The sequence below is a fragment of the Centroberyx gerrardi genome, chromosome 23 (genome assembly GCF_048128805.1).
Source record: "Centroberyx gerrardi isolate f3 chromosome 23, fCenGer3.hap1.cur.20231027, whole genome shotgun sequence".
Classification (NCBI taxonomy): domain Eukaryota; kingdom Metazoa; phylum Chordata; class Actinopteri; order Beryciformes; family Berycidae; genus Centroberyx; species Centroberyx gerrardi.
In genome coordinates, this window is record NC_136019.1 from 6,405,056 (window position 1) to 6,429,303 (window position 24,248).

Consider the following 24,248-nt stretch of genomic DNA (forward strand, 5'->3'; position numbering starts at 1 on the left):
CCTATAACACTGATGTTAACCCTCTCCACTACATGCCTATAACCTTTAACCTTTAATCTAAACTAAACCTAATCCTAATTATAATGTTGACCCAAAACCAACTTTAACCCATCGCCCCGAGCTAAATGCAGATGGGAGTTTTAGATATAGGCTACAAACATTTCTCGGAGGCAGAAATAATCAAAGTGTTGACGTGATTTTGGGGTTTTTGGATTCTATTCATATCCATAAATATAGAATATATTCTATGAAAATTAATGTGATTTTTGGATGCCTTTTACCAGTCGTTCAGTTCTTAAAATGGGTGAAATAAGTAGCCTAGGAAGAAATACACACACACACACACACACACACACACACACACACGCACACACACACACACACACACACACACACACACATGCTCGCATCATGCCTACAAAAAAAACTACATCTACCAGCGCGTACATTTCCGTGGCTGCGCACTGGGCGTTTGTGCGCACAACGACCGCGCAGTGAGTGTGCAGCTTCCCTCTTGTTGCACCTGCAGCAGGATATGTAGCCTAGTCTCTAAATCAACGAGGACCCCCCCCCCCCCCCCCCCCCCCCCCCCCCCGGCCCTCCAAACAATTTAAAATCACTAGAATATTCCTGTAATATTCATATAGGGACCTATTGAGTATCTGTGGTTTTCAATCGTGAGTTTTAATTATCTTTTTGTGCTTTATGTTTTTTAATCTCCTGTAATGTCACTACAACATTCCTATAGGGACTTATAGTTTGACTGAAAGAGACATAGGCCCTTGTCATTTATCATGTCCCAAACAAAAAATTACTGTAATATTCCTGTAGGAGCGTAAATTGTGTCTGTGTTACTCAATAGTGGATTTAAAGTGTGTTTAAAGTATCTTACTTTATGGTGTGTTTCATCCCCCATTTCCCCTATTTATCCCCTAGTTTTGCTGTGATGTTTGTATAGTAGACCTATCCTTCTAAAATGTATTACAGGATTACTAGTTCTTTTTCGTACGTGGTGCGCATTTCCACGGTCCATTACGGTAGTGGTACTGATGCGGGATGAGTCAGGCTATATGATGCTGCTGCTACTGCTGCCATTTCATCATCAGCAAAACCTACAAACACACCAAACACAGAGTGATAGCACGGGATTCCCCTCTCTCGGCGAACATCCTGTCTTCGTAAATATCGACGATTTTGGTTTCGACGGAGAGACAGACAGACTGCGCCGGTTATTCGTGGCTCGTGCTGAAGCGCAAGATCCGGTTTTTTGCACCTGCTCCGGGTGCGTTTTTCTATCCAACTCTCGGGCCTGACATAACGAGGAAATCAGCCGAGACAAGGCCTACACCAGCCTCCGTTTTCAGGGTGAGAAAAAAAAAAAAGACACACACATCGATCCCTGTCCGCGATTCCCGGAGTCTCTCTCGTCATTTCGGTGATTTTCCTGCGTCCTGAGGATCCATCCAGACAGACTTCTCGGTGCCATGGAGCCCACATCCTCTTGGTCCTGAACGGCGCAACCAAACACCGTAAGAAGAGCAACCATTCTGGCCTAAATTAGACTACACTCCTGTTCCAAGTAGGCTATTTTAAGTCTGTATTTCTGTTGTTTATCAAAGCGTGGAGCCTAAAAAGGGGAAAGGCTGTGTGTTCGGTTAGGACAGGACACGGGCCTGTCTTCCTGTCATGATGCTCACAGGCCTACTGTGATAAAAACATCTATTATAAGACGTGTTTTTAAGTGTAGGCCTACACACTCTCCGCCTTCAGATCAGGCTGGAGTCCATCTTAATCTATATTAGCCTATACATGAGGCGTTGCGATTTATATGAAGTGCTTAACTGACGGGAAACCTATAGAGTGATCCCGAAAAAAAAACCTGAAAATAAACAGTCATACCCATAGGAACTAGTCATCCTATAGTAAATGTTATAATCATAACCTACTATACAAATATCACAGGAAAACTCGCTAAAGGAATAGTATTATGAGCATTATAAAAAAAAAACAACCATATAAACTCACTATTGAATACCACAAACACACTATAAGCTCCTATAGGCTAGTAGCCTAATAGTGAAACCATAGGAGATAAATAATACGTGTGATATGATCATTATAAAATCACTAGTGAGTACCACAGATACACTATAAGCTCCTATCGTGATGCCACAGGAGATAAAAATATCATTAACTCACTATTGAGCCCCACAGACACGCTGCAACTCCCTATAGGAATATTATAGAGAATATTATAGTGATTCATCGCTTAGATATGGCTGGTTTTTGAGACGGAAAGTCTCCAAAGGTTGGATATTTGATACGCTGTATAGGCTGTGGACCTAAGTTGCCCTAACGCATCCGGTATGAGGCCATAAGGCGGCTATTCACCGGGGATCCGGACACTAATGTTTGCATACCGACCCGGCTACGCAATCCAGCCACAGACAGAGAGGGTGCTGGGAGGCTGTCTGGCTGCCTGCCCGCCCTGCCGGGACGAGCAGGGTGGCTTTGGTGTGAAGGCTGGAGTGGAAAGAGACGTTTAGATCAGTGCAGGGGCTCTCAAGCTGGGGTCCGGGGACCAGCCAGGGGTCATGGAGGAGGGTCCAAACCAAACCAGAGGAGGAATAGTTTCATTTCCTTGTCGTTTCATTCATTTGAAGATGGTACAGTGAGAGGTTTTATATATGGAGATACATAGGACAGTTCTACTAAATCATGACTAACAACAAAAATCTACTCAGCTAAAGGTCCCTAAGAAGACAAAATGTATCAGATGATGCGTCTGTTCGGGGAAGCCTTGAAGTGAAAACCCCCTGATTTATAATAGCAAAAGCAAAAAGCAGAGAAAGCAGAAGTGGAGATACAGAAGTATGACCCACTAATGCAACGCTACATCATTAATAGACCATAAGTCTTGGAAGGACACAGTAAGTCTCGTATCAAAAGGGGCATTATGGCCGTAATTCAGAAACAGGCTTATGAAAACATCAATTGACGCGATCAAGTGACTACAAAGTAAGCGGATTTTCTTAATCACGTGGTTTTAATTGAATCATGCTGTGAATATAATGAAGCCACTATAGCCTAGCGGAGTGTGTGTGTGTGTGTGTGTGTGTGTGTGTGTGTGTGTGTGTGTGTGTATGTGTGTGTGAGAGAGAGAGAGAGGGGGGAGGGGCGCCAAGTCGTCAGTTAAAGATTACAATTCAGTAATTTAATCAAAGGGACAGTTAACTAGGATGCAAATATGTGTTTTTTAAGCTGTTATTCTTCCTTTTCATCGGGTTAGTTAATTAGCACTGAATGAGTCAGCAGGTTACTTTCTGCCCATTCAATTTGCATTTAACAGCAGTAGCGCCTTGCTAATCCCTATAGGAATATTAAAAGCATAGGAATATTATAGTGATACCATACAAAAATAACCTAAAACTATCATTAGATAACTAAAGTCACCATTGAATACCACAGGTACACTAGGAATATTATAGAAATATTATAGTCTAGTGATACCATATAAGATAAAACAAAAAATAATATCATAAACTACCATAAAGTCACTATACACTCATTAGTCATTGAGTAGGCTACCACAGATATTTTATTGTCTCTATGGGAATATTATACCATAGGAGATTAAAAAGGCTATAGGACTCTACTATAGTGATACCATAGGAGATCAAAAAAATACCATAAACTACCATAAGGTCAAACAAATACATTATTGAGTACATTAGACACATACTATAGGAATATTATATCATAGAAGATAAAAAAAAACAACATAAGATCACTATAAACTCACTATGGAGAAACACTAGTGATATTATAGGAATATTATAGTGATTTTGCAATAGGGCCGTTCTCATCTTGTTGCTCTCTCTGTGTGTGTGTGTGTCTCTTTCTCTCTCTCTCTCTCTCTCTGTCACACACACACACACACACACGCACACACGCACGCACACTCATCTCATCTCCAACCCCCGCAGACCGGCAGACAGACAGGCAGTCATGGAGGCGATATGGCTCTATCAGTTCCGGCTGATCGTCATCGGGGACTCGACGGTGGGCAAGTCGTGTCTGATCCGCCGGTTCACGGAGGGCCGGTTCGCCCAGGTGTCGGACCCCACCGTCGGCGTGGACTTCTTCTCCCGCCTGGTGGAGATTGAGCCGGGGAAACGGATCAAGCTGCAGATCTGGGACACCGCGGGACAGGAGCGCTTCAGGTGAGGGGGGGATGTGTGTGTGTGTGTGTGTGCGTGTGTGTGTGTGTGTGTGAGAGAGAGAGAGAGAGAGAGAGAGAGAGAGAGAGAGAGAGAGAGCCATCAGCCCCATGCGACGAAAAATCACTATAATAATCCTACAGTATTCCTATAGGGACAGTAGTGTGTTTCTGGTACTCACACTCACTAGTGAATTAGAACAGAACAGAACAGAACAGAACAGAACAGAACAGAACAGAACAGAACTTTATTGTCCAGTGAGTTAGAATATAATAGAATAAGATAGAATGAAACAGAATAGAATTGAATAGAACACTGTTGTCCAGTGAGTTAGAATTGAATAGAATAGAATAGAATAGAATAGAATAGAATGGAATGGAATAGAATAGAGCATTGTTGTCCAGTGAGTTAGAATTGAATCGAATAGAATAGAATAGAATAGAATGGAATGGAATAGAATAGAGCATTGTTGTCCAGTGAGTTAGAATTGAATCGAATAGAATAGAATAGAATAGAATGGAATGGAATAGAATAGAGCATTGTTGTCCAGTGAGTTAGAATGGAACAGAACAGAACAGAAAAGAACAGAACAGATGTCCAGTTGTATTCTATTCTCTGTATTCTATTCTATTCTATCTCACTATTGAGTACCAGAAACAATTTATAGTGATCTCATGGTTGTTGATGATGTTTTTAAATCTCCTATGGTTTAATATCTTATAATATTCCTATAGGGACTTGCGGTGTGTTTATAGTGAGTTTATAGCGATCTTATGGTAATTGATGGTATAGTATCACAATACTCTTTCTATAGGGTCAGTAGTGTGTATGTGGAAGTCACAGTACTGGACACACTGTTTGATTGACAGGTGATCTCTGGGAAGTGCAGTGCAGAAACACCACAGCAATGAGCGCTTAGCAACAAAGATGTCACCAAAAAAAAAATTTTTAAAAATGAAGAATTCGAGGATTAGCACTTTCAGCAATTCCGGTAAAAATGTCAGTGCTGATGTATTAGAAAACTGAAAGAGTGACAGAGAGAGAGAGAGAGAGAGAGAGAGAGAGAGAGAGAGAGAGAGAGAGAGAGAGAGAGAGAAAGAGATAGAGAGAGAGAGAGAGACAGAGGTCTTGTTGACCCAAAGTTATCCATGGTGCAATGCTTCAAATGATGCAACATCTTTTTCAGGCTTTTTTTTTTACCTTCCAAAAACGGTGTGACCTCTGACCTCGCTGTGCAGGCCGAGGGAAGACAGACTTTACCATCACAAACACTGATATCAGGCTGATACCAGATTGAAAACAGACAATTTCGTTTTCATCACCAAAATCAAATACCAAGTCTTATCAAATCAAATAACAAGCCATTTAACACATAGCAGAATGTGAAGAAAAACAGGTTAAATCTAAACTATTTTGTGTCTAAAGATCCCAAACTAAAGATATTTTGTTCAGAAGAATTACAGGATTGGATGGATCCGTACTCAATATCAGCCACTACTTGTTTCGTACTCGGAGTGTGTATCAGCAGGGGAAAATTGGTTGTGGTGAATCTGTTTACCTAGAAAACACACATAGCCCAGAGGTCTCAAAACCCGAAGTACTACTTAGGAATAACTTGTTTGCCTGTACAGAATAAATAGCCATTATTCAAATGAGGATGGAGGTGATACAGGTAGAGCAACAGACGAGGACGGTGTTTCCAACAAGTAAATAACTGCAAATGTTATGTATAAAAAAAAAAATCCCACCTGAAATTCACCAGCCAGATGATTCCTTTCTCAAAATAAACCTGTTTTGGTGGCGAAGGTCTTAAGGTGAATCATAAGTATGAAAGTAACTCATAATGTGCTTTTACTTTCATGCCATCAGTCATTTTGTAAGAGTAGGAGTTTATTTCAAATGGTGGATATTTCATTTTGGATTTGACTATCAACCAAACTGCCTTTGGTTTCCTCTTTTTTCTTCCTTTAGAGTGTCACCTAAAATGTGGCTGTTAGTTAAATATGGGATGTGCTGAAAACAGATGAGAAACACTATTAGCACTTGTATAGTAATGTTAGTATATTATCTATACATGTTGGGGAAAGTAACTTTTAAAGGTAATCTTTACTTTGTTAGCCTACTTATCTTAAAAAGTAAGTAGTTATGTTACAGTTAAAAAGAAAGTTAGTAGACTAGTAGTAGTACTTTTGCGTTCTCCACCTCAAAAACATGCTGTAGTAATATTGCTGATGGTGCCAAGTGTGTTGGTGATCATTTTCATTTTAAAATGCAATGTGAGACTATTGATCTGTTTTCAAAACAGTAAGTCAGCCTCATTAAGCAGATTTAGATTGTGTTTTTATTAGCAGCATGTTGTCTGCATGACATGAGTTTATCACTTTTTTCTACTTTATTTAAAAACATTGCACTAACAGAAATGAAACAGTATGGAAGAAAAATAAGTTACTGTTAGTAACACACATGTATGCATGCACACCCTCACCCACACACACACACACTCACACACACCCAGCTCGACTCATCATCTTGACAGAAGGAGACTGGTCTCACCTGTCAGCGTGATTAGCGTCTCCATAGCAACTGTGACATGTCCCCGCGAGACCGAACGGCGAATCAGAATCGCTTAAATAAAATCGACTGCTCAGGATAAACTTTGGAACTATCTGTTACTCTAACCACTGGCAGGATAATGGTACCTATTAAAAATTAAATTATGTTACTTTTTTTTAAAAGGATTTTAGGTAACTTAAGTCCTTGATGAAGAAAATGACAGCTCCTGTACAGACTGGATCCTTTGTATTTTAGAGATACTGAACAATAAACTTCAATATCATCTTTTTCTCTAAAATGGATAGGCCTATATTGCATTTATATCTTCATAATGTTCATTATTATTGGTATCGAGAGTATTACTAATGTTACTGCCATCAGGAAAAAGAGAGAAGCATTTTGGATCTTTAATTTTAATAATGGTACACACAATGTTTTTAACGTGAATCATTTTTTTTATAGGTTCTAATGCTTGTTTTTTATTATTATTCTTGGAGGTATGTATTGATTTATTCTGTGTGACCCATATATCTAGCAAATTTCAAGCTTCATTGTTGCTTGCCTCCTAGACATTGACCTTTGACCTATTCTATGATAGGTTTAAGTCCACTAAGGTTGCCATTTTGACTTTAAGAGGCCATTTTGGAAAGGTATTTACAGTAAGATGAAAGCTTTCTGCCAAAACAATCTTTTTTTCGGAAAAAATGAAGACATTTTTTAGACCATGCGTCCTTCAAGAGTAGCTGAATTTGTTCTTCCTTTCTACATTTTTATAGTTCAGGCATCGTGGTTGTAAGGCGAGGTAGCAGTAGTTTTTCCTTCCATTTATACATATGAAAGATTTTCCCTGACGCTCTGGCTGATTTTTGCTGATGTCCTGGTCTTGCGAAGAGATTCAGGATGTGCGTAAAAACCTCCACACAGACCTCATCTTCCTCGTCTGTCCTCCTCCTCCTCTCCTTCCCTCTTCCTCCTACCGACGACACAGATCTCGTCTTAGTCAGTGTCGTTTCCTCTGTATGGTCATCCTTCCCTCCATAAATATGTGAGGGTGTGTGTGTGTGTGTGTGTGTGTGTCGAATCAAATGAATCACTCGCTGGTTCTGAGTTTTTGCCACCTACTCTTCTCCCTTCTCTCCAGCGAATAATCCTCCCCCTTCTTCCTCTTTCATGATGCTGCTCTGTTTCCGTCTCCAACTCAGCCTGTAATTTTCCCTCTCATTGTTATATTTATGTTTCTGGTGGTGGTGGCTGTGTGTGTGTGTGTGTGTGTGTGTGTGTATGGGGAGGGTGTCGGTGTCACATCTTGTCAGAATCCCTTGCAGCGCTCCTCCTAGTCGGGCTGCACAGTTAATTATTCTACTTTCCGATATGGGATTTTTGCAGATACAGATACCGCTATTTTTGTATCGAAGCTGCCAATCACTGATATTTTGTGCCAATATTCCAATTATCTTCACATTTTTCCATTTTCATGCTAAAAGATGTACACATATTCAGTGTTTTACGCCCAGAATTGTATTCTTGCCAGGGTGGAAAATGCTCTCAAATGCAAAAATCAAGTCAAATCAAATCAAAAACTATCCTACGAAAGCTATGTTTAAAAAAAGAAGTCAGACCTTTCCTATGGAACAAATTGTGAAGAGAAAATTTTGCTAGTGCCATGTATGTCCTATGATCTTTTGACTGTGTTGTTTTTAGTGTTTTGTATTGTATGTCAAGTTATTTTGTCTTCCAAAGAGAAAATAACTGTTTTAAGCGACACTTGTTTGTGCTATCCTCTGGGGTTAAATATCCATGAATCATTTTTTATCTTTAATCATGTATTATTCTGTTTCCCAAATGAAATACAATAAAAAAAGAAACAATTTTGCTATTTAAATCACTGAAACGAATAATCGTGGTCACAGTATCTGGCAAAATCATCAAGATTACCATTTCAGCCCGGATCGTTCATCCGCAGCTCCTCTGTCATCCTCTCTCCTTCTCTCTCTCCATCTCATTTGTTCACGACTTCTCAGCTCCTCCGCCTGACACCTCCTTCACTTCTGCCTCCTTCCCTCTTTCACACCTCGTCTGTCATCTCTCTCCCTCTGAATCTCTTTTTCCCTTTATCACTCCTTCTTGCCCCATCACCAAGCAACCTTCTCTTTCTAAATCTGCGCTCTCTCACTTTCTGTCTGTTTCTCTCTCATTAGACGCCTTGAACTCGGCGTGTGGGCTTTTGCTTCGCTGGCTTTTTGCATATTCCTGTATATTTATTTCACTTGAGAAATGAAGCGTTTCTGACTCTGACCTCCGTCTTTCCCTCCCTTTCGCGGCCTCTCCAGGTCCATCACCAGGGCTTACTACCGTAACTCGGTGGGCGGGCTCCTCCTGTTCGACATCACCAATCGCCGCTCCTTCCAGAACGTCCACGATTGGCTGGAGGAGGCTCGCAGCCACGTCCAGCCCCACAGCATCGTCTTCCTATTGGTCGGCCACAAGTGTGACCTGGAAGCACAACGTCAGGTGGGCGTCGTGTAAAAGTGAATGTGAATAAGCGTTTCAGTTTCTCATAAATTGTGTTAAAATTCATGTCAGGGGTATATGTGTTTGCTATTTTAAATGTTCCTTTATTTACACTTGATCTATCAGAGTCTGCAGCATTTAAAAGAGTCCTCTGTCCACATTTAGATCAATGCGCATTTGGATCTGAAGCAAGTCTTTATCGTTTGATTAATTCTCATGGGGCAGTGGGTGGACACAAAGCAAGAATATGATCATTGATATTTACAAGATGACACTGCAAAATGCTCTGTACAAGAGTGGGTCTACACTCATATTACACAATAATAAATCAGTAAAATTGTGTAAGGTATAGGCCCAATCTCAGACTGAACACTTTTGAGCCACTTGACTCTGATCTTGATCTGTCCGCTTTCATCATCAGTTGTGGACCTTGAAGATTGTAAGTTACTGGCCACATAGCTGACAACATCTCAGCACTGTAAACTAGCAACACTACTCAGTACGTATGATTGGATGTTGTTGTTCAGTCTCATGTGTTAGATGATGATCACTGTCAAATCTGAGTGTGCATTGTCTCTACAATTTCAATTTAGCCGTGCTGTTACGTGGCCAAATCAGATGTGTTTACAATAAGACAGTGTTGGCTAGCTGCTAGCTAACAAGCTGACATTATCTGAGCCCAAAACTGATCTGATCTATCAGTGGGAAAATGATCAGTTCCCCGTCAACAACAGCACAGAAATTCATCCCATTTTTCCAATTCTTTTGAGACTGCCAACTTGTACGTTTAAAAATGCAATGAGCCATTCTCAGCCACTGTTGTCCAAGAGCTGAGGACCTTGACTATGGCAGCAACAGGGTGCGTCACATCAGCTGAAAGCCCTCTACTGCCCAAATTCCCCACGGGGGAAGTTTCATCTCATCTCCTCTTATCTTGCAGGTAACCCGGCAGGAGGCAGAGAAGCTGGCGGGGGCGTACGGGATGCGCTACGTCGAGACGTCGGCCCGCGACGCCATCAACGTGGAGCACGCCTTCACCGAGCTGACCAGAGACATCTTCGCCCTGGTGCGGTCCGGCGACATCACCATCCAGGAGGGCTGGGAGGGCGTCAAGAGCGGGTTCGTCCCCAACGTGGTTCACTCCTCGGAGGAGGTGACCAAGAGCGACCGCCGCTGTCTCTGTTGATCTGGGAAGAGCTCGAACGATGGGATTGGTGACGAAAGGGGGGATATCCGGGAAGGATTCAGAGGGGACTGGCTGGCTGGTCGGGGTGTCGGCCCTCTGACTGAAACTATTGGTAACCCTCTGTTGTTCTCTGTTCTGATTGGATATGGAGGAGGATGAGCGAGGGATTCTGAGGAGAAGACTGGCTGATGAAGATGACGAAGATCTGAAGCGTGGGGCGGGGTAGCGCAGGGCTTGTGCCCTTTTCTATTCGTATACATTTTATTTCACGGAGAGGAAGGGACACAAACGGTTGTCAACTCGTGCGTACTCGCGTGACTCGTTCCCTTTAGGTTTCGTGGTTTTTTTTTGGTTTTTTTTGGGCTGCTTGCCTGACGATCCCTTCCTGAAGGTCTGTGCTGAGGAGGGCGGCCTTAGAAAAAGGGTCCATTTAGGTTCCTCGCTGAGTCAGGGCGATGCGATTCATCTTCCTCTCTTTCTCTCTCTATCTTCTAGTTCCAGTAAGGCTCAGCATCTTCTCTTTCTCTCCCCGTCTCTTCCTTCATCTCTTCCCCCTTCCTCCCCTTCTTGATCTCCTCCTCTCCTCCAATATGCAATTACATGATCACATACAAACAAAACCCCACATACCTTTTTTGTTGGTGTCTAGCATCATTTTAGCACATACCATTCAAAAAGTTATAGTCAGCAACCTTAGATTCAACCTTCCTGCTGTTTATGAGAGTTTCTCTTCTGCCCGACCCCATCTTGCTCTATATTCAGCTATCAGAGCTCTTTGGAGTCCTGGAAGTCTGAAATTGAACGCAGGAGAGCAGGAAGGGTCAAGTCTTCTTCCCAGAACTGCTATTTTGTTGCCAGAGACAACATTATTCCTCTTACAAAACAATGTCGGCCTCCAGTGAAGCTTGGAGGACTTTGATTACATGGTTATGTCCACTATCATTCAGCTAATACCGCACTGTAACAACACAACCGTCACCGATCCAATCCCTGCAGGACTCCTTAAGCAGAAAGACACCGACTCTAGGAAACGTGTACAGCTAAACTGACCAAGTGAGGACATTGAACGCACCAGAAGCTTCCTGACTGTCCACCTTTACCTGGGGACTTGTTAAGGTGGACTTGTGGGAATGCTGGACACACCTGAGGCCTACAGCTGGACAGCACCTGTCCACCTGAACTGTGGAGTCTCATTTGGGAACTTTGGGACAGCAAACCGGAGAGAATTGATTTCAAAAGGCGAAAAAGGACAGCGAGGGACCGGACCACACAGAGGAAACCATGGCAGCATCATACAGGAAACTGGAGGAATGGACTCCACCCCTCCCGAAAAAAAAACATCACAACATTACCCACAATGCACGCATACCGATAGAATTGTACCACACTGTAATCATGCAAACAAAGTCCAACTGGCAGACGTTCAATGCATTCAATAAATGCAACCCAACATAGACACAGGTACAGGGGTTAGATTTTGTTCTGAGCGAGTGATTTCCATACCTTTGTGTGTGTGTGTGTGTGTGTGTGTGTGTGTGTGTGTGTGTGTGTGCGTGCATATGTGTAATATAACATAGAGGTTTTACTTTAAGTTTAATGCACTGCAGCGCCTGTATCTAAAGCTGCAGGTTGATGTAACTGACATAGTTACTGGCATTTCAGTGTGAATTTCAGCAGTTTAAAGTAGTTATTTCACTGTTACACCAATGTTTTTAGGCCTGATTTTCCCTTAAAGACAGACAAAGCAATGTGGAGTCAGATGGTGAATGATAGTATTACGTTGGCTTATAGTCTTATGGATGCCATCAAACTATTTACATACTGTCAATACATACAGGAGGGCTGGGAGAAAGACATGAAAAAGGGGCCACTTTTATACCACATTCATAGACATCCAACAAAATAACTAGAATAAAATAATGTGAGTTGACAGATTAACTAAACATCTATTTTGTCTTTCAGTTTGCTTGCTAATCTGCCTTTTTTTGGCATGTCGACACCAGAATTAATATTTTAGTATGGGAATCATGGTGGCAATGCTATCAGCCTTAATTAGCGTCTGTTAGCAACAAGAAACGACCCATTCTTTGTATTTTCTGGGCAATATTCATAATTTAGATGCATCGGTGATCTGAAAATACACTGTCCTACTGGGAGTGTATACTTAACCACTTTTACAAGTGAATCCCCAGCTGTTTGCATCTGTATGGAAAAGGTGGAGACAAGTGGGAAAACACGGTACACCCTCATCCACCACTTGTAGATTCCCATCCGAACCACATACTCTTAGATCATCGCTGAACCAAATATATTCATCTGTCTCTGCTGTCAACAGACTGCAAAATTGAGTGAATTAATAATGTTTTAATACGGAGAGAGACACCGGTAGCATCGTTAGCGAGTTAACTGTACCTCACAAGTACCTGGATGGCCTGATATAGATACAGATCTATACATACTTTTTGCTGGATCTACATTTTAAGTGGTTCCTTTTCTTCTCCTCTCAATAGATGAAGAATTTGTTTTGTCTGATTACGAAGCGACTCTAGATGTAGGAGAGAAATATCGTTGCATTATCGTTTTATTTTTCTACTCTGTGTGACTATCTGATCTGATACACAATCCTGGACGGCTTGCTACATCCCTGCTTGACTCTTTCTTTTTTTTTCATTCATTCATCCAATGCCTTTCCCCCCCGTAGTTACCATGATGTAGGTCAGTGAGGATAAAGTGCATCATTTTCACACACTGTATGCCTTCTTTAGATATGTTTCCAAAGACATTTTTGCTCGTGTCATTGTATTTGTATGTGAATGTATCATTGAAGAAAAGGGTGACATTTTACATTAAGCATCGTATCACCGGAAAATGTGCGCAATTATGTGTGAATGAGAGTCTTTTCCAGTCAAAGGGACAGGTCTTTTCCGACCCCAGGCCTTGACATGGTTCATCTGATTGTTTTCAGACTTGATTGGAAATTATTTGAATGATCGTTCGTTTCCATGGCTCCACGCACCGCAATGTTCCTTACTGAAGGAGGGTGGCGAACTAGAAAAGAGATAAAAAACCCATACCCATGTATTTTTTAAATAGTACAATGGGGTTTTAACAGGTTGCAAGGGCCCGAGGGTAACAAAAACACCTTAACTGCAATTATGTTTTCTTTTTTCCACGACGGTGGCAAAAAGCTGTCTGCCTCTACTTCAGTGAGTCTCATTATAAGCTGTATCATTACCAATGCTCTCTACCGAAACACACATTTAAACATTTTCCGAAGTCACTCAACTTTGGGATGATAGCCGGACGTTATGAAGCACGCAGGATAGAAGCGTTAAGCGTAGAAAAGGTCCGACTGGGTTTTTACACCATGGTAGAAAACTGCGAGCGAGTGTCCAGACTACTTTTGTACCTGAATGCGGTCCCTTTGTGTTCGTAGCCCCGCCTTGCCTTCTTATGGGCCAACTTTCACCAAACGTCAGTCAGCTGGTCGACCTGCTCCGCCGTACAGCACGCAGTTGGTTATCTCTCTGCTCTGTAATATCTTGCTTCCACTCTAAAAGATCTTCTAAGTAGCTACAGTGAAAAGAAAAGATGCTTGATTGAGTTTCTTAATCCCCACTTTCTACGACTCAGCTCTTGGTTGCTCATGTTTCTAGCCCAAAACTTGGCAAAAAAAATTACATATTTGAGTACGCTTAAGTAAATAAATTTCATGAATCTATTTGAAAGCCTGGAGGAAGCTCAGTTTGGCTTGTTTTGCCAGTCATTTTTCCCACTTGATCCACGTATTTGAAATAGATTTTTTTGCCCAGGTTAGGTCAAGCAGAGGAAAAACAGATCAGATTGAATGGACTTTCATCACGTCTTGAAACGACACGTCTGTGTTACTTTTCGACACAAACATGTTAACAGCAACGCCGACTGACACACCATGTTGTTATTAATATAGTTTGTGTTGAAAAGTATCAGAAATGTGTGTCTTTCACCAGTGACAACTAGACAGACAAGTGACACATCCTTTTTCAGAGTGAACCATCATGGCCGACGAGCACAATAGCTCAGTCTGGTCCAGTCCTGAAGCAGCCGTGCTTAGAGAGCCAAATGGGCAGGACTGGGTCACTAGTCAGCTGATTCCAGTGTAAAACACAAGTCAATCGGACTGGGAATAAGCCGCTACCGGCCAAACGCTGCACACAACTAATATCTGGAAGTCCTCATCTTTTCTAAAAGCCTAGTCAGCTGGTAAAATGGTGGAAGTGGCCGGGACTTTTTTGGGTTTCTCTAGACACTGTAGCCTGTGGACAAAGCAAGTTCGTTCTCTTCCCTGAATCCAGTGCAGTACAGTAAGTCACATGATGTTGCTGAACTTGAAAGAAGCATTTCTGGCTGAGTGCTGCACTCCATTTCATCAAGTTGTTCCCTTTTTTATGAGCCGCTTCACTCTCCTGATATAGATCTGAGGCTCGACTTGGTGCAAGTAACAAGATGGAGATTCAGAGAAGCTGACAAAGTCACCTCGGGACCTTTGAAGGGATCAAGGAAGGGCACTTTGAAGGGAGCCGCTTTCATGTGATGGAAAGCACTCCATGTTTGACGGCATTGCAATCTGCTTTTGGCTCGTTTCCAGACAGATGTAAAGAGTGATTTACTAGGACGCTGCACCGTTTCCCTGCCAGTCCCCTCGGCAGTGTTTGATTTGTGTAAGGTTGCTTTCACGTGAAGAATATGTAACACTGCTGGACTAACTTCATCTTCCAACAAAGGGGGTACGGCGAGGGCCGGTTAATTCTGCTGTTGTCACTTTTGTCAAAACATAATGTTCAAGCTTCATCATTCCCTTGTGACTTTTGCCTCCCTGTTCAAGAGGTTAAAGAAAACTCATCTGAAATGCAGCCTGCCAGTGTCCTAAGGTGGGAAACTAACACCAGCCTCCAGCCAAATGTTGGTTAATATTTTTCTGTGGCTGATGAGCTTGTCTTCTCTACCTGCCACTTTGGTACGCAGCCAAAACTAATTTGGAGGACCAGTTTTATTCTAGTCAGGTAGGTAAGATGCTGAACGTGGCTTGTGAATTTGGGGATTTACCAGACGTTGTGGCCTCTAGAGAAAACAATACTTTTCCTACCTGGTGTTAATTTCCCACTGGAATTACAGTAGCTACATGCCATGGCTTCTCAGCAATGTCTCTGCCTTGGGACTCTGCAAACTTTCTTTGATCCTCCTCACAAACATCTGAGGGGTCGAAGGAAAATCCAACGACTCTGACCGAACTCAGGGTAGGAAATAAACATCAGCCACCAGCTGAATGTTGCTAAGTTTTGCCTGTGGCTGGCTTTTCTACTCCATCTGCCACTTTGGTAGGTGCACCTCCATCATCTAGGTGTTATCTTGCATTCAAAAACTCATGTTTGGCTGGTAAAATGGCGACAGTGGGTGGTGTATTTCTGAATCCGTCAGCCACTGTGCCTGGTGGGTGAAAACGTCTATTTCCTGCCCTGAACGTGACCCTTCTTCTCACAGGAGCCATGGTGCAAAGAAAATGGTCTTTCACTCTTCTGTTCAACCCTCTTGAGCTGTACAGACGATATATTACTGTCCTTAATCCCACCGGGTAAAACGGGACACTCTCTCTTCCTCTGCTCTACCACTTATCTATCAACAAACTGAAATGTACTAAAAAAAAAATGAATAAAATGTGACTGGAAAAAAATAAACATACTCTCACTGATATTCTTCTTCTTCGGTCGAGGTTGTTGGGTTTTTGGGGTTTTGTTTTTGCTTTGGGCCCAAATCTGTTGAGCATTTCAGAGGTAAAATATCAGAAAACTGAACATTAACAAATTTATTCTTTGTCTTTAAACAAGAAAGGCCAGTTTTGGAATATTTGGAGAGTTCACAATAGGGAACAAGCCACCATGTTGGAGGAGTGACAGAATAAAACAGGACTGTAATGTGATAACGTCGCTGACAAAATCAGGCCAGTCTGTTTGGTATTCTGAGACGATTATTTTTCCTCCTACGGCACAATTTGAACGTCCTGCCGCTGCTCAGAAATGGGTCACTTTTCTTTGTTTTGCCAGGAAGGAGCAACAGCGATGCAATCTTACACTTTGTTGTCATTGTATCTCCTCCAATATGGTGGCACGTCGTTCTGGAAACAGTCTGACAGGCCTCGCTTCTCTTTCACATAAAACCCTGCGATCAGAATAATCAAAGAAACACAGATAGCTACAATCCAAGCCAGGTTTCTAAATAACTGTAACACGTTATAATGAAATCGAATACAGGGGAGGGAAAGGGTAGAAAAAACACAGCTATTTCTCAAAAAACTCCTCTTTCATATTTGATTCATTATAGACTAAAAAGCAAAATAATGCTGTTGTACATTTTCACTGCTTCTTTTTGCCATCTCAAGCTTGTTGTGCTGTAGTTCCACATATAACCGCTTGGGGGCAACACTGAGCTTTGAGGATGTACAGTACACAGTATGGGATGAATAGAAGTAACTGCAACCCAGCAGCTGATATGCTTATAGTTACTAGTTACTGTCCGAATGCACAAACTTAAGTCTAGATACTCGTTTATGTCTCTCTGCTGGCTGCAATCAAAATGTCTTAACCTCTCTGCTCTACTTGCAGCTTACTTAGGCCAATCTGTCCAAAGTCTGAGGGCAGAGGAAAAGATATAAGGAGGGAAAATGGTCATGTTTTTAGACAATTGTTAGGAGGAAGAGGAAGAGAGGGAAAAAAGCCCCAGGAGCCAGAACTGGAGGGATGAACACAGACGGTGGGAATTTGCAAAACTTTTACTTCTATCAACTGAAACATTTTAAGTGCTATACAGCTTTAACTGTGTTTATTACAATTAGAAACTGCACTTCATTAGAGCGTTCATTCTCAATTATTACTCAATAGATTGCATATGACTAACCACTGATGGCACAAGCATTTGGATTTTAAAGAAAAAAACACTTCGTGGACTGAAAGGTTTTTGACCCCAAACCTGAAAGGACTACAGCTTCTCCTCGGCACAATAAACCACACACAGACCACCAGGTCAAGGTCTTATCGCTTTCCCCAAATTTTCTTCTTTTACTTCATTCATTGTTTAATGGGTACAGTGAGAGACAAATAAATACAGACAGAACAGCGGCAAACAGGAGAAGAAGAGGAGGAGGAGGAGAGGAGAACCGGAGAAGAGAGGAAGAGATGGACGAGGAGGGACGGAGGAGGAGGAGGAGGTGCAGATTGGGAGCAGAACTACAGAATGGGAACATAGATCCTTCTGAACTCCTGTGAACTGTGGTGTTTTGATTTGATATATGTGAAAACGGTGGCACCACGAGGCGAAACAGTCCAAAATCATAACGCCTTGTACTCTTCTTCTGTTACTCTAACCCGTTGAGATCTTCCTCATCCTACAAGTCCGATTCTACTGAGTATAACGGCAAACTGGACGCGTTTCAACCACAATCAACAGTCCCGAACGAGATCATAGTTAACAGTAAACAACAGGTCAGAAAAAACACAAGTGCCAGGTCAGTAAGTGGGGAGAATGACAAGAAGAAAGACAACGCGAGAGAAACCTCACTGATGATCCTCCAAAAACAATATGAATATACTTAATCACTAAAAAGAATACAAAAACTGCCTCGTTGCCTTTTGTTTTTTGTTAGTTTTTACTTGAAAAAATACTTTAAAAAGTAACAAATCAACAGAAAACAGTAGTGGTGGAAGATTGAGCTTGGGATCTGGACAGAAGACATATTAAAAAAAACAAAAACAAAGTGTGAGGTACGCTTGATTTAATCGGCTTTGCGTTCGGCACCTGCACTTTTCCCTCCACACATAAGTGCGTTAAATCAAGCGCACCGCAACTTTTGGGAACATTTCAAACATGCCTTCCGTCTGCCCGGCTCTGGGGTGAACATGTACATGACAGGGGGGGGACGGGGGTTTATTTTTTCACTAAAGGGGGGAAGATAGTTAGCAGGAGGGGATGTGGGGGCGCTGTCCCGTCGATATTAAGACTTGTCGGCTGATTTGAGGAGGTTGTCTTTGCTCCTTCTCTTCACGTCCCAGTTGTAGACCCGCGCCATGTCTGAGAGGGGCAACGGGTTAAGGAAAGACAGCAGTCGTCTGAAGGTTTGACTCTTCTGGGGAACAGTCGTACTAAAAGCAGCGTTTCCTCTTTAAATTTTATGTCATATTGGAGCTTGAGAAGTAATCCTGGTTTCCAGTTATGGTTCTAGTGCAGGTTGCAGGGGTAATAATGATTGTGTTGGGATACTTATACATAAATAAATAAAACTGTAAACATCAAGACTATGCAAATTTGACTACATTATACCATTTAAACTTGCAACATTTTATCTGACTGTGATGGAGCAGCCTTGCTTAATAAATGCGGAGGAAACGCAAAAAACTGCACTCATAGCGCAGTTGGCTCTTAATTAAAGTGCCTACTAAATGAATATATCAGCTGCTAAAATAGTGTTTCTTAAAAAAACATCTGAAAAAATCTGTTGTATTTGCCAGACAAACCTCACTGGCTATCTAGTGTCAATCTAAACACAAGTAGCAGCAGACGAAACATGAACAAGTTGAAATTTATATCTCAGTCTGAACTTAATTTGCATCCTTTCTTTAGTTTTTCTTACATTTACAAATACATTTATTGTAACTACAATGTAAAAAGGTGGGGTTTTCTTTACAGTATGGAGCTGGACATGAAAAATGTTGACTACAAAAAAGGTTGAGAACCACTGCACTAAAACAAGAAATAACATGAATGGGGGATATGTTAGAAAAAGAGTTACAACAAGTGCAAGAAAATTGATCAAACCACAGCAACAGCGTCACAGAACACCCCGGCACCTTGGGCCAGTTGTCACCCAAAACTGAGCAGTTTACGCATCTAGGCGGAAGGATACTGACTTCGGTGGTGGTGAACTGGTCTCGCAGGAAATCCAGGTCCTCCTCGAGTGACTCTAGATTACGAGTCGCTGTGGATAGGTTCTTCTCTAGGAGCGCCTGGGCTTCGTCGATGTCGTACTCTAACATGACGTTCGCCTTTGGGAAGGGGTGAAAGAGGGCAAAAGAAGTGAGGAAGGAAGACATTATTTATTATTTATATTAGTCGTCCAGTGTGAAGCCAAGGCCATTACCTCCAAAAGAGCAGTTCATTTTAAAGAAGTCGGTTTGTGTAAAGAATAGAAAATGAGCTGGTATGTTTTAAGGTAAGGTCAAGAATAGCCACTTATTTTCTGACCTCTCCTGCACATTTCTGTTACCTTATTCTTACTGCATTTGCTTTTTTGAGTTAAATTAAATCAGAAAGTACCGACCTAACCCTATGCTACCGTCTCTCAGTTGCCTCACACCACATAGATAGATAAATAGGTCAATATTTCAATAGATAAACAGGTACAAAAGACAAAGAGGGACTTTATTTATTCCAGAAGGGCATTTGTTTTTAAGAATTGACACTTCTGATTGGGTAAAGAGAAAGCCTTTCTCTTTGTGAGTGTTCACATCAAAAACCCCACTCAAGGGTGCGATTTCAAAAAGTATCTTAGAGCAAAGATCATGTTTATAATATCAGAATTACAACAGACCAAAAAAGAGTCTGTAAAACAGGTCCAGGTCTCCAAATTTAACCCAACCTATATAGCCAAGATGTGACAAAGTGATGCTGGGGAGCAGCAGATGATATGAACATTTACCAAACACACAGGATCTGATGGAACTGCATGTTTCTTTGAACTAGATTGTTTCTTTGAATTGGGCCAGAAGGTCAACAGTAAGTTTTGGTGTCCAATAACTATTATTTCCTCTTTTCTCATCTTATATGTTACTATTCTCGTTTTGATGCCTTCTTGTGAAGCACTTTGTAAACTGTGATTTTAGATAACTGATATATGAATAAAGTATATCATTATGATCTATTGTATAGGAAAATGGCAATGTGGTCATGTTTCAATGTACTATTTGGGGAGGACTGTAAGCTGCTACTTACCCCTAGCCATAGGCAGACTTTGTCAGTGGGAGGCACTGAGGCCTTGCAGTAAACATTGTCAGCCAATAGGAAGTGTGTTTCCATGGGGTCTGTGGTTTCCTGGGGAAAAATAAAGAAGGGCATTGGAAACAGATGGAAAGTCAAAAGGTGTTCCTCAATCAATCACATTCAAGCCTCAACTTGAGATATGTGTTGTAAAATCATGGTGGGGTTTTTTTGGCAAATACTGTGCTCAGAGATGAAAAAGGGAATGTTTTTATTCTCCATTTTTGAGAGAGTGAAGAAGAGGTAATGGTGGATGAAGGTACAGGAAGGTGATGAAGAGGACAAAGCAGAGTCACTGCAGTTCTGCAAGGTTCCAATTCATCATTTCTGGACTTTTTCGTGAAAGTCCAATGGCATACAACGCAAATAACATGACCAAAAATTGTCAGCATTTGTGTTCAAATGACATGTTACATTTTTTGTTGAATAGCTAATTTGAATGCAGCTTCAGCATCTTCTTTTAGCTACAACAACCATCAGACAATTTGCTATTTGGTAATTATTCCTTCAAAAGATACATGTTTTTACCAGAAGCCAAGATTAACTTCTGGATCGTTTCCGAAACAAATTAAAAGACAGATTTTCATGACATTTCAAAAACCTTGTGGATACGTATCACTTTCCAGGCCTTTACATTTACAAAAACCCTCCTGGAAAATCCCCTTTTCCAGGTTTTCCAACCCTGTTCCTGGTTTACCTTTTTCTTCTGCATGTGTCGTAGGATTTCTAGCGTCTGTTTGATTTGTGGGATCTGGTTTTTCAACCTACAAACCAAGAGAAAAGAGAGATTTTAGTCAAGAAAAGAAAGCATTCAGTAAGTCACTATATTGTTATACAACCTAACACATGTGGATGCTGTTAGAGGAATGTGTATGTGTGTGTCAGTGTATACACACCAAGGATGGGCTAAATTCAAACAAGGAATTTCTCTGAAATTCAAATTGGCAAAGGACTAAGTTAGTTAATTGCGGTTAAGTTTCTTCTGAGCCTGGTTCATTTCCATGTCTGCTGCTTCTGCACACAAAGCTAAATAATGCTGAATACATATCTATAGAGTGGTATATAAAGGCTACTGTCCACAGTAGTACATCTCACACCGTCCCTTCGCACTGTAAGCCAGATCTTATTGTCCTTGTACCATGTGTAAGTATATAGTGTGAAAATAAGTCAGTATGTCCTTGGTGCTTGGTGAATACAGTGCTTCTGATTAGTCTTTGAGTCAGTGTTACCTGAGTTTCTTCTGAGACAGGTTGAGCTCCATGTATTTGTATTTCTGGTACTGCTCATCCAGCTTCCTCAGGACTGCATCTGCTGTCTCATTGCCTGGCTGCTTCATAAACGACTCCACATCCTCCTGTAAACCAGCAGAGCAATGAGCCAGCACATTATCAGAGGCAGGATATCCAAATTAAGACGGCAGTGCCACATTTGGCACCTATATTATGTTGATTGCATGACAATGGGTTCATTTTGTGTTCCTGACAGTTTGCCTGCTGACAAGCCAACTGTTAGTCTGCTACCGATTTTAGCTACATGCATTCATTCCTTTGGGGACTAAATTCAACTGGGATTTATTAAAGTACTTATTTACGAATGAGTTGGGCTAGGTCTTGCACTGAAATACTGGCTAATGAATGGGCTAGCTAGTTAGGAGATTAGCTACGCTGTTAGAAACAATTATTTATGGTAACGTTATCCCGGTTGACAGCAAGTTAGATTCCACGCAAGACTAACAAAATAACTTGCAACTAAGTTGACTGGCTAACGTCTAGCTAGCTTAAATAGGAAGAGGAAGCGAGGGCCAGCCTCTGCTAGGCAATTTACGTGAAAGCAAGAACAAGCTAGCACACCGGCAAGCTGCTTTCAAGCAGTTATTTCCCTACATGGACGTGAGTAGCCGCCCAGCAGCGTTAACTGTTTTAGCTAACCTGCTAGGTTAGCTAGCTGGTAGCAAGCAAGACACGCCCGCACAGAAGATAGAAACACGTGTATGTGTTTTCAACCGTCTGATCCTGATGCTGACAGCGGATACAGTGTGAAATGTCATGGTTTACGCACCACAAATGTTGCTTCGGGGATCCCGAGGTGCTTTTTCTTTGTCGCCTGTACGGCATTGCTGTTGTCTATGGTCGCCGCCATCTTGGAAAGAAACTACTCCCTCCTTCCTTACGTAAAAGTTTGGGCGTCGCCGTCGTCTGGTCCAGACCAGACTCCTTGGCTTGGCTGTCTCTAGTGGTGAGAGACATGTCTGCAACCTTTACTCTGCTTTACTACTTACTACTACTACTACTACTACTACTACTACCAGTACTAGTACTACCCCACTACCAGGCTACTACTACTACCACCACTACTACTACTACTACTACTACTACTACCAGTACTAGTACTACCACCACTACCAGGCTACTACTACTACTACCACTACTACTACTTACTACTACTACTACTACCAGTACTAGTACTACCACCACTACCAGGCTACTACTACTACCACCACTACTACTACTACTACTACTACTACTACCAGTACTAGTACTACCCCACTACCAGGCTACTACTACTACCACCACTACTACTACTTACTACTACTACTACTACCAGTACTAGTACTACCACCACTACCAGGCTACTACTACTACCACCACTACTACTACTACTACTACTACTACCACTACCAGTACTAGTACTACTACCACTACTAGGCTACTACTACTACCACCACCACTACTACTACTACTACTACTACTACTACTACTACTACTACTACTACTACTACTACCACTACCAGTACTAGTACTACCACCACTACCAGGCTACTACTACTACCACCACTACTACTACTACTACCACTACCAGTACTAGTACTACTACCACTACTAGGCTACTACTACTACCACCACCACTACTACTACTACTACTATTACCACTACTGCTGCTCTCACTGCTACCACTGACACTAGTACCAATACTACGTATTGAATTGAATTTACATCATTACCTTGCCTGTCTGATGGGCCCCCTCTTTCAGTATTATTAGAAAATCAATAAATAAATTATTATTATTATAAAGTGTTCCACTTTTTCCCCTCTAGTGGCACCGCCATGCCGTGCATCAGTGACCTGACTCATCTAAACTACCACTAACGCTACTGGTACTGCTACAACTACTACTCCTACTACTACTAGTACTACTAATACTACTATTTATAATAATAATTAAGTCATAGAAGAAACATTTTTCCCCCAAGATTTTGATTTTAGAAAACTTTATTTGTTTCACACAGGCCTCTAGGCTACATCAGAGCTACTGTACATGTTCTTTGAAAACACATTAAGATCTGCTGCTTAACATCACCATTTCTTTATCTCTGAGAAATATAACATATCTCAATATTGTAGTAATTTAGGATCGATGATATCTGAATTCTGATATCAGAATTTACATCTGCATTAACCGTGAGACGCGCTGGAGACAAATAAGAAAAGCATCTCATTTGTAGATGTCACACTGAAAGTTCGTTGATTGATTTCTGAGATGTTTCTCCAGACTGAGAATAAAGTGAGTGTGTATTAAGACATGTGAGAAACCATACCAGAGTGAGACAGTCCAAGGCTTGTTTCTAATGAGCAGAATTTGAGAAAACGGTCAAAATCTCACACTGATTTTAAACCAAACTCATCTACGTCTAGGAGAAGTAAATGAGAGGAAGAGG

General features: G+C 41.6%; 2 protein-coding genes across 3 annotated transcripts; one reads left to right on the plus strand and one right to left on the minus strand.

The window, feature by feature from the left end:
- The first annotated feature begins 1,411 nt into the window (after positions 1–1,411).
- On the plus strand, positions 1,412–10,547 carry rab39bb (RAB39B, member RAS oncogene family b). The gene is made up of 4 exons (XM_071898757.2): positions 1,412–1,529; positions 3,987–4,223; positions 9,104–9,284; positions 10,225–10,547. The coding sequence occupies exons 2-4, from the start codon at positions 4,009–4,011 to the stop codon at positions 10,468–10,470; spliced, it is 642 nt and encodes a 213-aa protein (XP_071754858.1). The 5' UTR covers positions 1,412–1,529; positions 3,987–4,008; the 3' UTR covers positions 10,471–10,547.
- Positions 4,227–22,690, minus strand: vbp1 (von Hippel-Lindau binding protein 1). Of its 2 annotated transcripts, XM_071898759.2 has the most exons (7): positions 22,591–22,690; positions 21,762–21,886; positions 21,230–21,296; positions 20,488–20,586; positions 19,403–19,541; positions 18,474–18,570; positions 4,227–4,238 (listed from the first exon to the last, which is right to left on the minus strand). In XM_071898759.2, the coding sequence occupies exons 1-6, from the start codon at positions 22,669–22,671 to the stop codon at positions 18,494–18,496; spliced, it is 588 nt and encodes a 195-aa protein (XP_071754860.1). In that variant the 5' UTR covers positions 22,672–22,690; the 3' UTR covers positions 4,227–4,238; positions 18,474–18,493. The 2 variants fall into 2 exon arrangements, with proteins under 2 accessions (XP_071754860.1, XP_071754859.1); XM_071898758.2 differs by lacking the exon at positions 4,227–4,238 and having other exon boundaries at positions 16,298–18,570.
- Between the last annotated feature and the right edge of the window lie 1,558 nt (positions 22,691–24,248).